Source organism: Dipodomys ordii, unplaced genomic scaffold, assembly GCF_000151885.1.
Source record: "Dipodomys ordii isolate 6190 unplaced genomic scaffold, Dord_2.0 Scaffold47, whole genome shotgun sequence".
Taxonomy (NCBI): Eukaryota; Metazoa; Chordata; class Mammalia; order Rodentia; family Heteromyidae; genus Dipodomys; species Dipodomys ordii.
Genome location: NW_012267263.1, coordinates 6,807,573 through 6,821,059, shown reverse-complemented (window position 1 = coordinate 6,821,059; position 13,487 = coordinate 6,807,573). Strand labels below are relative to the sequence as shown.

General features: G+C 44.4%; 1 protein-coding gene across 1 annotated transcript in view; it reads left to right on the top strand.

The window, feature by feature from the left end:
- Rfx8 (RFX family member 8, lacking RFX DNA binding domain) overlaps nucleotides 1-13,487 on the top strand; it is a 73,339-nt gene that overhangs the window by 36,598 nt on the left and 23,254 nt on the right. Inside the window, exons 4-8 of the mRNA XM_013019787.1 lie at nucleotides 959-1,022; nucleotides 7,088-7,198; nucleotides 8,459-8,536; nucleotides 10,662-10,775; nucleotides 12,229-12,379. Coding sequence (XP_012875241.1) covers nucleotides 959-1,022; nucleotides 7,088-7,198; nucleotides 8,459-8,536; nucleotides 10,662-10,775; nucleotides 12,229-12,379 — 518 coding nt within the window. The remainder of the gene's footprint in view (nucleotides 1-958; nucleotides 1,023-7,087; nucleotides 7,199-8,458; nucleotides 8,537-10,661; nucleotides 10,776-12,228; nucleotides 12,380-13,487) is intronic.

Sequence of the window (13,487 nt, the reverse complement as noted above, 5' to 3'; positions counted from 1 at the left end):
AGTGGCGCTGTGGCTCAAGTGGTAGAGCGCTAGCCTTGAGCTGAAGAGCTGAGGGACAGCGCCCAGGCCCAGAGTTCAGGCCCCACAACCGGACCCAAAAAAAAAAAATTACACTTGGACATGATAAATTAAACAGGACTCTAAACATTCACACAGGGAGGATATTCTTAGGAGAGGATCACAAAGGCTCAGTAGCTATGTGCATATGATCATATAAAATGCTGCTTATCAAAATGAACTCCAAGAAAAGAAATGATGCTTTTGTTATTTCACTTTTTGTTTTTTAGTTGTTTTTTCTCCTTTGTTGCTGTTTTTTTAAAATTTCTGTACCTTTTGTCTTGTATGTAAGATTATCTGTTCGGGAAAGGGTAAGAGGGAGCACAGAAATGGTGGGACAAAGGGTAAATAAATGCAGCAATGATAATCACTAGACAGCTGGGAAGGTGGCTCAGTGGTAGAATGCTTGCCTTGCATGCATGAGGCCCTGGGTTCGATTCCTCAGCACCACATAAACAGAAAATGCTGGAAGTGGATCTATGGCTCAAGTGGTAGAGTGCTAATCTTGAGCTGAAGCGCTGAGGGACAGCGCCCAGGCCCAGAGTTCAGGCCCCATGTCCGACCAAAAAAAGATAATCACTAGACACTATGTTGAAAATAAACTATATAACATGGGGGGGGCAGGGAGTTGGGAGGGAAAAAACTGGGAGAAAATGGCGGGGGGGACACTATTCAAAAAGAAATGTGCTCATTAACTGACATGTAACTGTAACCCCTCTGTACATCACCTTTATATTAAAAGATTAATTAATGTTTTAAAATAGAAAATAACCCAAGCATATGATAATGAAGCATATGATAAGTACACCCCAAATAGTCTTCCTGCAGAAGTATTTTCATACTTATGTTCAGAGATAGGTGCCTTGCTAAAATGACTGCTCTCCTATTTGTTTTTCCACAGCAGAGACATGGTTCCCTTTGAAAATTTTTCTGATTATAACAGTATTATCCAACAAGAAGAAACAGTGAGTATTGAGTAAAACAGAGCTATTATTAGCCTAGCAATATTCCATCATTCCTTAAGTAGATGCCACTATTTTTCTATGTGTGTCTTGTTGAATTTCCACTATGGCCAACCACTGTGCAGGGACAGATTATTTCCCCTTTCCTTGGGAACATCTTGCTTAGCTGCACAATTGCTGCTAACTGTATTTTTTTAGCTATAATGAAAAAGAAAGCCAGTGCATGTAGCTAAAGCCTGTAAACCTAGCTACTCGGGAAGCAGAGATTTGAGAATCATGGTTCAAAACTAGCCAGGGCAGGAAAGTTGAAGTGACTCATCTCCAACACCCAAAAGCTGGAAGTAGAGCTATATAGCTCAAGTAAGTAGAGCATTAGCCTTGAGTAAAACAACTCAGGGACAGTGCCCGGGTCCTGAGTCCAAGACCTGGGTCTGGCACATACATAAAAAAAGATGTGCAGCAAATCAGCCAATGACAAATGCTGGAGGGGATGTGGAGAAAGAGGAACCCTATTACACTGCTGGTGGGAATGTACACTTATACAACCACTTTGGAAAGCAGCCTGGAGGGTCCTTAGAAAGCTAAAGATTGACCTCCCTTACGACCCAGTCATACCACTTCTAGGCATCTACCCTGAACAACAGGAACCAATATACAAGGACACGTGCACCTCCATGTTTATTGCAGCACTGTTCACAATAGCTAGGATATGGAAACATCCTAGATGCCCCATCACAGATAAATGGATCCAAAAATTGTGGTATCTATACACAATGGAATATTATGCGGCCATTAGAAATGACAAAATAATGGCATTTGCAGGAAAATGGATGGAGCTAGAAGGAATCATGTTGAGCCAGGTAAGCCAAGAACGAAGAGACAAACTGTACATGGTCTCCCTGATAAGTGGATGCTAAATCCAAAATGTTAGGTGATACGACAAAACTAACAGGACTTAAGAAACAAAGAACCACTCATCTGGTCGAACCACTACTAAATATTCCCATGCTGCTGATCACATGTATGGTATATATGTGTACACCATTATATGTTATAGACCGTGATAGACAGTTTGCTCCAGGAAAGTTAGAATGAACTTGTGACTTTAAATGAGCATCATTATTCCACAATACTGTGAAATTTGGGAAATTATGTAATCACTTAATCACAATTTAAAAAAAAAGAACCTGGGGAAGGTAGGGAGGGAAGGGATGGTAGGGGGAAAACAATAGAGGGGGTAACAATGCTCAATAGGAAGTGTACTCATTACCTTGCTCATGTAACTGTAACCCTCTGTATAGTATCTTTACAATAAAAAATTTTTTTAAAGTGCAAAAAAAAAAGATGTGCAGGTTGTTAGCAATAAATTTGCCTAAAAGTGTCTCTATATTACAATATATTACCCACGTATAGTAAGAGTAATATAAGTGTAATCTCTTATATGTTTATTATATATGTTGTACTACTCTTAGAATTAGGATACTAGGGTGATTAATAGCTAATCTATGGATTTTACTTTACTGACCAAGACAGTATGACAGTACTGAGACACTGCCTTAGTTCAGGATTCTATGACAAATATTATAACAAAATGCTATATGACCAATTACTATAAGCTTACATAACAGATTTGTTCCTCATGGCTCTGGGGGCTGGAGCTCAAGGCCAGGAAGTCAGCCTGGCCAGGTTCTGGTGAGATCCTCTTCTGGGTGGCAGATGGCTAACCTGGTGTTGTGTCCTTAGGTAGCAGCATGTGGACTGGCTCCTAGCTTCCTCTGGTCTCTGCTGCCCCTTTACAAGGGCACTGATCCCACTCACAAGGACTCCACCCTCCTGACCTTTTACAGATACCATCGTGCCAGGATTGATGGATGATTTGAGAAATACAGAAGCAGTGGGGAGGCTGTGGTGGGCCAGCCATTAGTGAGAACTTGACAGAAGAGGCAGCCTGAATTCATTTCCTCCTACTGCTATAACAATTAGTACAAATTCAATGGCTTAAAATAACACAAACTGCTGGGCACCAGTGGCTCCTGACTGTAATTCTAGCTACTCAGGAGGCTAAGATCGAGGACTGAGGCTGAAGCCAACCTTGACCAGCAAAAAGCTTGAAGTGGAGATATGGCTCAATTGGTAAAGCACCAGTTTTGAGCAAAAAAAGCTAAGCAAAAGTACAAGGCCTTGAGTTCAAGCACACATACAGGCACATGCGTATGCGCATGCACACGCACACACACACACACACACACACATACAAATGCAAATTGATTTCTGGCAGTTCTGTGAGCTCTGAGTCCCACATCAGTTCTTGAAGTTCAAGGTGTCTTCAGGCTGTAGAGGTGAGTCTATTCTTGCTCTTCCCAGCTTCTAGAAGCCACTCACACTCTTTGGCTCTTGGCATCCATTTTCAAAGCCAGCAAATGCAGAGGGAGTCCTTTTTATGTTGCCTTCCTTCTGGTTCTCTGTGGCTGAGAAAGATCACATGCTTTTCATGACCTCTGTCTCTCTATCCCAAGGGCCTTAACTCACTCCCTTCTTCAAAGTCCCTTAGGCCATGTAAGATAACATAGTTCCAGGCTGGAAGGATTCCTTGGTAGATGCCTTTGGGGGACATTAATCTGCCTGTTGTACTGTCCTTGAGATGATCCTGGAAGGCACCACTGGGCTTCTTTCATCTGGGGTGGGGGTGTAACTTCTGTTCAAGCCCAGATGATACTGTGGAGGCTGGGCGGAGCCAGGTGTGAGGAAGTGGGAAGCTTCAGACTCTTGAGGGGAGAGAAGAGGTTGAGGTGCAGATGGTGGAGGGTTATTGACACCAGACTGAGGAGTTTGGATTTCAGCCAAAAGAACTGTTGGACACCATCAAGGTATTTTGCAAAGGACAATGGCTGGGTATATTTGCTTTAGGGGATATAATTCTAGAAGCACTGTGTTGTAGGAGAGAGAGAGGAGGGAAAAAAAAGAAAGAAAATAAAAACAGGACATCCAGGATAATGGATGGAGTAACACTGGAGAGACAGATGGTAGCTAGAGGAGCTGAGACTGTAGGAAGCTGTCTCCCAAGCTATCCTCAGGAGCTGATATATAATGTCTTGTGCTAGTCAGGATTTGAGTTATTTTTTAACTGTATCAAAATGGTTACCATAAGCCGAATGCTGGTGGCTTATGAATCTGCTACTCAAGAGGCTGAGATCTGAGGATTGGGTTCAAAGCCAGTCCAAACATCCATGCATCTCTTATCTCCAATTAACCACCAGAAAACTGGAAGTGGAGCTGTGGCTCCAAGTAGTTGAGTACTAAACTTGAGCAGAAAAGCTCAGGGGTAGCACCTAGGCCCTGAGTTCAAGCCCCAGCACCAACCAAAAACAAACAAACAAACAAAAAAAGTTCATAAGGAGGAAAGGCTTGTTTGGGATCACCATTTGAGAGGATTTAGTCCATGATCCATTTATTTTGTTGCTTTGGTGCCTGTGATTGAGCCATATAGCATGGTGGGGAGTGTGTGGTGGAGCATGTTCACTTTATAACTGCAACATGAAAAAAGAGAGAGGAAGAGGAAGAGACCAGTGTCCTCTCCTTGGTAGTATGGCCTCCACTGACCTAAAGATCTCCCACTGAGCTCCTCCTCTTCAAATTCTACCACTCCCAACCATGCCACAGATGGGGAATCAAGCCTTTAATAGCTGGGTTTTGGGTTCCGGTCGTGGGGCCTGAATTCTGGGCCTGGGTGCTGTCCCTCAGCTCTTCAGCTCAAGGCTAGCACTCTACCACTTGAGCCACAGCGCCACTTCCGGCTTTTTTTTTCTTTTTGCTTATGTGGTGCTGAGGAATCAAACCCAGGGCCTTGAGCATGCAAGGCAAGCACTCTACCACTGAGCCACCTTCCCAGCCCCAATAGCTGGGTTTTGTAAGACATTAACACCCAATCTATAGCACACAAGCTCACTAACGATTGAATAAATGATCATTTTTTTAAAAAATACATTTTTTGACCTATTGACCCAAACTCCAGTATCCCTGGAACCTCTAAACAGAATTTCTCACTTCTTTCTTTGCCCCTTTGCTGAATTATTTCTCTAGCACAGGAAGCACTCCAGTTGCTTCCAGAATATCCTCTCCTGCTGAGCACCTCCTGCAGGAACGCTGTACCATCTGACTATTTGTGTCCTTAAGAAACTATTGAAACATGAAGAGACATGGCTTTGGGAACACAGAGCAGCAGGCAGAGAGCACTGATAACCAGGAGTCATGGTAGTACCTACCCTCCACTTCCCCAGATGGCAGCAGTGGGGTTGGTAGTTTATGACAGAAGCACTTAAGGACAGGCCAGTGAACTCTGGGGAACAAGCCCCTCCTTCCTGATGATCAGCCCATGTGTAGTCTGCACCCTGTGCCAGAGAGAAGAACCATCACCAGACAACACCCAATGAAGCCAGTGTGCCACACTGTCTTTAAAGATGGCACAGGTGGCATCCTTGTCAAGAGCCCTTGAACCGTCCATGCGCTATGCTTCTACCCAAGTGTGTATGTAGACTGGACATCCCTGCTTTACTCCAAAATTAGCCCCTGGAGGGGTTTCAGTGTGCCATTGCTATGATACTATGTGTCATGTGCATTTTTCCAGTTGCTTGCAACACACTCTCAGTGGGGTTCAGGACCCTAAAGTGTTCAGAAGTATAGATTGGTGGGCATGATCCCCAGGACCCCTGAGTCTCAGTGTGATACAGTTGATCATAAGAGGCCATTGTAAGACTGGTATGGGGTATAGTGCGGTGGTGACCAACAGGGCTCTTTTCCCCAAGGGCAGTGAGCACAGCTGTGAGAGCAGCTGCCCTGCCCTCTAGAGTCCTGCAGACAGGACACATGGAAACCCAAAAGCAGAGCGCATCTAGGAAAGAGTAGCTAAGTTTCACTGAGTGCGTGAGAATTGGGAAAGCCAGGGATGTGGTTCTTACCTTGGAACTGTCAGAAGAGTTCTCACATCAGAACAGAGCAGACCATCTCGTTGTAGAACCAGCAGTCACACTTCATTATGGTGGGCTTTGCATCTCAATGTCCAATTTGGAGGAATTATTTCATACCACTCTATTGTAAAAGCAACTATTCCATAGCCCAGGAATATACCAAAGAAATCATTCGTTCTTATTTCCCTGTGTGTGTGTGTGTGTGTGTGTGTGTGTGTGTGTACATGTACACTGATACTAAGTGGACTTGAACTTAGGGCCTGGGTGCTGTCCTTGAGCTATCTCCCTCAAGGCTAGCTCTCTACCACTTGAGCCACAGTTCCACTTCAGCTTAATGCTGGTTAATTTGAAATAAGAATCCCCTGTATTTTTCTGTTCAAGATTCTCAGCCTCCTAAGTAGCTAGGATTACAGGTGCAAGACTCGGGTGCCTGGATAAATCATTTCAAGTCAAACTGATGTCCTTTCTTCAAATCACGAGCTGCCCTGCCTCCCCCTTGCTCAGCGGACACTAGGAGGATGCACAGGAAGGAATGTTGTGTGTGTGTTCTCTGCAGAATCTCTTTTTCCTTCCTTGTCATCCTGTAATTTGTTTCTGTAAAGGAAAACATGTCCCCCTTGTTTTCCTTGCTAGCTATGTCCCTGGAGTTTCTGAAATAACCAACCATCTTTATATCAATGCGTGATGATCCCAATAGGATACAGTTTTATTTTAAGGGGCAACAATCGTATGGATAATGTACAAATATATCTGGGACATTAGGTTAGCCATAGATAATATTTTAGACATTGCTATATATCACTTGATCCCAATGTGTGACTCCTAGAGTGATATGTTTGGGTACTATATTAAACCCTGTCTCTCTCTTGTAGCCATAGCTTATAGAATTATACAAAAGGTTAGCATCCTTTGGAATGGAATGAGGGAACGCTTCAAGAACCAATAACACCTTCAGAACTGTGGTTAAAAGAAAATGCTCTTTTAACTTATAGTAGCCACATGGTTATGGCTTAGTTTAGAAAATGCAGTTTAAGTAAGTAATAATTAATTGAGTAATAAATAATTAAGTAAGTAATAATCATCCATTGTGTAAATGATTTCTAGTGTGAAAATCATATTCCAATAAAGACAAGTCCAGTTGAGCCTCCTCAGCTGGAATTCAGAAGATGTCCGTTTTGGGAACAAGAACTGGCAAAGAAATACTCCTATACAGTGGTAGGCGCGTCCCTCAGAGGCAGGGTGGGGTGGGGGAACAGCTCTCCTGTCCCTTGCTGGGTGTATACACAGCAGGCTTGTTTTGCCCGTGGTCATTTTGAGTCTCCTGGGGGTAATATTTGCATCTTCTCAGAGCTGCAAGAGCCATGGTTCCTTCTGGAACTTGGTGAATATCAGGAACTTCAGGTCTGCTCCACATCTCTGGTGTGGATTTTCTAGAAACTGGGACTGGGAAATAAATAATAGTGAGGTGAATTAGGTTGAGGAAGATAGGTATCAAAAGTTGATGGCCTTGGTAAGTTTACAAGTTAAGACATCAAAATTAGAGCCACATGAACTATACATCAATGTGGTGTGCCTTCCTGAGTGGAACTAAAACCCAACGAGGCCCAAGTAAAGAGCCTACCTACTGTTATATCAAAATTGCCAAGAGCTAGTGGCTCATGCTTATAATCCTAACTACTCAAGGCCCTGAGATCTGGGGACTGCAGTCAAAGCCAACCTAGGCATGAGACTCTTTTTTTTTTCCCTGTGGGTTGGGAGGCTTGAACTCTGGGCTTGGGTGCTGTCCCTATGCTCTTCAGCTCAAGGCAAGCGCTCTACTGCTTGAGCAACCGTGGCACTTCCAGTTTTCTAGTGGTTTATTGGAGATGAGAGTCTCATGGACTTTCCTGCCAGGGCTGGCATTGAACTATGATCCTCAGATCTCAGCCTCCTGAGTAGCTAGGATTATAGGCATGAGCCACTGGTGCCCAGCCCATGAGACTCTTATCTCCAGTTAACTAGCAAAAAAAGCTGGAAGTAGATTGTGGCTCAAGTGGTAGAATGCCAGCACTGAGCAAAAAGGCCAGAGGAAAATGTAAGGCCCTGAGTTTAAACCCCAATACCAGCACAAAAATTAAATAAAATAGCCAGTGGGTCACACCTGTAATCCTAGCAACTCAGGAGGCTGAGATCTGGGGATTATGGTTCAAAGCCAGCCTGGGCAGGAAAGTCCATGAGACTTTTATCTCCAATTAACTACCAAAAAAGCTGGAAGTGGAGCTATGGCTCTAGTGGTAGAATGCTAGCCTTGAGTGAAAAAGTTCAAGAACAGATTCCAGACCCTTAGTTCAAGCCCCAGGACTGGCACAAATAATAAAATAATTGTAGAAAAATTGCAACACAAATTGTCTCTGATAGCTTGTAGCAAGGTCTTAGAGGATGAATACATTCTTGGTCGTTGCTAAAAGCAGACCTAATTTCCCATATCTTTCGTAGATGCTCTTGCTTGCGGATGAGTATTGTAACTACTGTCAAGACATCTTGCACAATGTGAGGAATCAAGAACTGGAGAGGGTAGGTTTCCATCTACAGATCACAAGCCTCTGTGACTGATTACTCACCATCACACTGGGTTAAACCCCTTTAAGGGACATGTTAATCCATTGCATAGAAGTGCAACTATATGGTAGTTAGCAAGTTCTTTGAGGTGGTGTTGATACTCAATTTAATCACTTGCAAAGTCTCCAATGTACTAATATGGTTGACCTGATATTTTAAATACAAATTTGGCCCATTTGTTTTACACCCTACTTCCAGCTGAGTTTGCATAGCTTGTGGGTAGTAATATTCATTTCAGGATTTCATTGTTGCCAAAGAGGCGTTTTATACATGTGCACCAAGTGAGACAGAATCAAGGCTTTGAGGCAGCTGGTCTGACACATGCAGGGGGGGGGGTGGTTCTGCCCTGCAGCGGGCTGGGAGCACTGTGGGTAATGGGGATTCTAACAGAGCTGAGCCTGTGGTTGCTGTCCCTGCTCCTATCCATCACCCACCTGTAAGTAAGAGAATGAATATGCCCTGTGTTGTATTTTTGGAGAAATCTGGAATGAATATCCCAGCACAGAAACACAGACCAGGGGCTTTCACAAGACTCAGGAGTTGATATAACTTCCTCATTATGCTAAGCACAGGATCAGCCCTGGCCTAGCACCACTGGTGGGTCTGGTGATGCTTGCAGAAGTCCCCAAAAGACTGCAGTCTATTCACTGGTATCTCAGATTGACCACTTGGTTCAAGATCACAGTCTGGCAGAAAACAAAGGAAGGAAAGGAAGGAAGCAGCTACTTGGCTCTCTGCCAAGGCATACACTGGCCTCTCACCTGAACATCACAGTGTCACCCCCCCCCCCGCCCCGTTTGGTTCTACAGTCCTAAGGGCTTTCAACCTGATGTCCAGTGGAGGGCATGACATGAAATGCAGTTATACCTCTTCCTGAGGTGTCCTATGTTCAAGGTGGTCAGACAGTCAGTCAATGAACATTCACTCTCAACTCTTGAGTAGGCCCCTGTGGGCTAATTTTTATCCTTATTATAATCAACTAGAGCCCCCCTGTGGTCAGAAATAGAAAATGGCCTGAAGAAAATATGTTCTATGCTCTCTCATGGGACTAACTGGCAGGTGGGCTTTGATGAGTTATTAGAAAGAATTGATGTTCAAAGCCAGCCCAGGCATGAAAGTCCATGAGACTCACATGAATCACACAACCGTTTAAATGGTAGAGTGGCAGCCTTGTATGAAAAACTAAGGGGGCTGGGAATGTGGCTTAGTGATAGAGTGCTTACCTGGCATGCATGAAGCCCTGGGATCGATTCCTCAGTACCACATAAACAGAAGAAGCCAGAAGTGGTGCTGTGGCTCAAGTGTTAGAGTGCTAGCCTTGAGCAAAAGAAGTTAGAGACAGTGCTCAGGTCCTGAGTTCAAGCCCCAGGACTGGAAAAAAATTATAAAAAAAGGAAAGAAAAGAAAAAGCTAAGGAACAATGTCCAGGCCCTGGATTTAAGCCCCTGTACTGACACAGAAAGAATGGAAGAAGAAAGAAAGACAGACAGAAAGACAGGAAGGAAGGAAGGAAGGCAGGCAGGCACAGGTGGGTTCATGCCTGTAATTCTGGCTACTCAGGAGGCTGAGATCTGAGGATCACAATTAAATGACAGCCCATGCAGGAAAGTCCATGAGACTCTTACCTACAGTTAGCCACCAAAAATCGGAAGGGGTAGAGCACTAGCTTTGAAAAAAAAAAAAGTTCAAAGACAGCACCCAGACCCTGAATTTAAGCCTAAGGGCTGGCATAAAAGGAAGGAATGGAGGGAGGGGGGAGATAGGGATGGAGGGAGGAAGACAAGGAAGGAGGGAGGGAGGATATTTTACTTACCTTGGAAAAGCTAAAACAACTTCTTATTTTTCCCATTAGTCTTTGGGAGAATAAGAAATTGATCCATTGGGCTGGGAATTGGCTTAGTGGTAGAGTGCTTGCCTAGCATGCACAAGGCCCTGGGTTCTATTCTTTGGTACCACATAAACAAAATAAAATTTTTTTAATAAATTGATCCATTATCCTTTGGGACTAATGAAGTCAATATGGGGAAGTGGTCTTACAAGATACAAAGTGAGCCTCAGGTGTTGTATTCTTTGGCATTAGGTGGAGAGCTTGCTTACATCCTTCTGGAAATCTCTGCGGCCAGACACAATCATGCTGATGACACTGCCTGATGTGCGCCAGCTCTTGAGATGTTATGATGTGCAGTTGTACAAGGTAGGAAGAGGTATAAGACACTGCCTTGTATCCTTGGTGGAAAGTGGTAGGTGTGTTTGTGTTAGAACTGTAGCCCCCACCCCTGCAGTGCAGAGCCTCTTCATTTCTGCCTACCTCAGAATTTCCTCCTGTAAAGAAAAAGCCAAGCTGGGTGCTGAGGGCTCACGCCTGTAATTCTGGCTACAGGAGATCTGAGGATCTCAGTTTGGAGCTAGCCCAGGCAGAAAGGTCCATGATACTCTAATCACCAATTATCCACTCAAAAACTGGAAGTGGAGCTGTGTTTCAAAGTGGTAGAGCACTAGCCTCTAGAGAGAGAGGGCAGGGATAGCAACCGGGCCCTGAATTCAAGCCCCATGACTGACAAAGAAAAGGGAAAAGAAAAAGCCAAGGCAGGTGTGGTGGCTCACACCTGTAATAGCTCACCTTAGTATTCTCAAAGTTGAGATCAAGAGGATTCTATTTAGAGGCCAAACCAGTTAAAAGGTTTGTAAGACACTTTCTCCACCAAGACCTGGACATCTTGGCACATGCCTGTCAACCCAGCATAAAATAGAAGACCCACCATTCAGGTGCATGCCCAGGAAAAAAGTGAGACCCTATGCCAAAAATAACCAGTAAAAAACAAGGGATAGAAGAGTAGCTCAGCCATAGAACACCTGACTAAAGAGCATGAGGCCCTGAGTTCAAACCTTAGGACCACCAAAATGACATCACTTCCAAGCACCAGATTTCAGGCTGACCCAGAACTGTGATCCTCCAGATTACCAATGTGAGCTACTGCACCTGGCTAGTGCTTCTAAGTTTTTAACACAGCAGTGGAAAATGAGGGTAGGGTCTGTGCTGAAATGTCTGGCTTGATCCACCTAGTATTGGCCAGCATGGAGTTGTTTTCTAATTAGATCATGGAATTGAGATATACCCTGCAGTGGTAGAGTGTCAGGCCCAGCACTTCACCCCAAAAGAATCAGTTATCAATACTCCAACTGAAATAAGTTCTGGCCACAGCAACCTGACTTGGCATCCTGTCCAGGAGGTAATGGCCACCCCCTCAGGTAGGGTGGGTTGGTCCCTGAGAGCCTCTCATGATCTGCCTGTTTCTAGGGGTCCAGGTGAGTTCGGTCCCTGGTAAAGGCCTCTGCACTGGAGGAAGCCACAAGGTTTTTTGTTTTGTTTTGTTGGGGTGGTTGTTTTTTTTCAGTCGTGGGGCTTGAACTCTGGGCTTAGGTGCTCTCCCTGCGCTCTCCAGCTCAAGGCAAGTGCTCTACCACTTGAGCCACAGGCGCCACTTCCAGTGTTCTAGTGATTTATTGGAGATAAGAGTCTCACAGACTTTCCTGCTTGGGCTGGCTTTGAGCCTCAGTCCTCAGCTCTCAGCCTCCTGAGTAGCTAGGATTATAAGCATGAGCCACCGACACCCAGCAGTCACAAAGTTTTGACACTATCATTGCAGGGAATTGAAAACATTCTCCTTCATGACTTTCTGGAAGATGTTTCTATTCAGTACCTGAAATCTGTGCGGTTATTTAGTAAGAAATTAAAGCTATGGCTTCTCGATGCGTTGCAAGGATTTCCAGCCCTCTTACAGATCTGCAAACTCAAAGGTAGGCATCCAAGTAAAACAAAAGCAAATTCAGTAAGGTGAAGAATAGCAGTGGCAGTTAGCTGTGTTGTATAGATGATGATCCTTTTGCCTCTTGTGCACAAAACCAGCCTGGAAGTCAGGGTTCTGACTTTCCTGTCATACTGTGGTGACTCCTGGTCCCTGAATGACCTTCTACCTGGTCTCCAATGAGTAACCCATGATGTTTGGGCTGGTTCCTGGGGTTGGAGATAAGGGAGAGGGGCTATGGTAGAGAAGAGCCACAAAGGCCCCAGCCTTCATCATCCCAGGCCAGAGCTTAATCATGTGGGTACCACTAGCTCCTGAATCCTCTCCACCTCTTGCTGGAAACAAAGAATGTGGCTTCCTCCCCAGAATTCTCCACCCTTACCTTCCTTGTCACCTTGGGGGCCACCGCTGCTGCTCTGCCTTGGCGTCTTACAACCTCTCACACCTGAGATCATTTGTCTCCTGTTGACGTTTTAGAAAGCTCTTGATCTCCTTCTGGCTTCTTTCTGAATACAGGGATGAGTACCATTAGTCAGAAAACCTGAAATCTGAAAAGCACCCAGATGCAAAACTCTCTGAGTGCCTACATAATGGAGAAGTAGAAAATTCCACCCTGACCTCACATGAGCGATCGATCACAGTGGACATGAAGATTTATAAAACAATAAAAATAAAATAAATTTAAAAGCAGCAAAAAATGATCTTCAGGTCAGGTGCCAGTGGTTCACTCTTGTAATCTTAGCCATTCAAGAGTCTGAGATGCAGAGGATTGAGGTTCCAGGCTAGCCTCTGCAGAAAAGTCCAAGAGATTCCATCTCCCACATGTCTAGCAAAAAGTTTGGCTGGAGGCTTGGCTCAAGTAGTAGAGCACCAGCCATGAGCAAAGCCAGAGTCTAAGGTGTACATAAAACATACATGAACTTCATATTTATTCCTGGATTACATCCTCAACATATCCCAGGATGTATGTGCAAATATTCCAAAATCTGAAGATACTAGAATCTGAAACATGCTTGGTACCAAGCCTCTTGGAAAAGGAAAAACACCTGTTCAGCTCCCACAAGGCCACCTCTCTATTCCCCCATAGGCCTGTCCCTCTT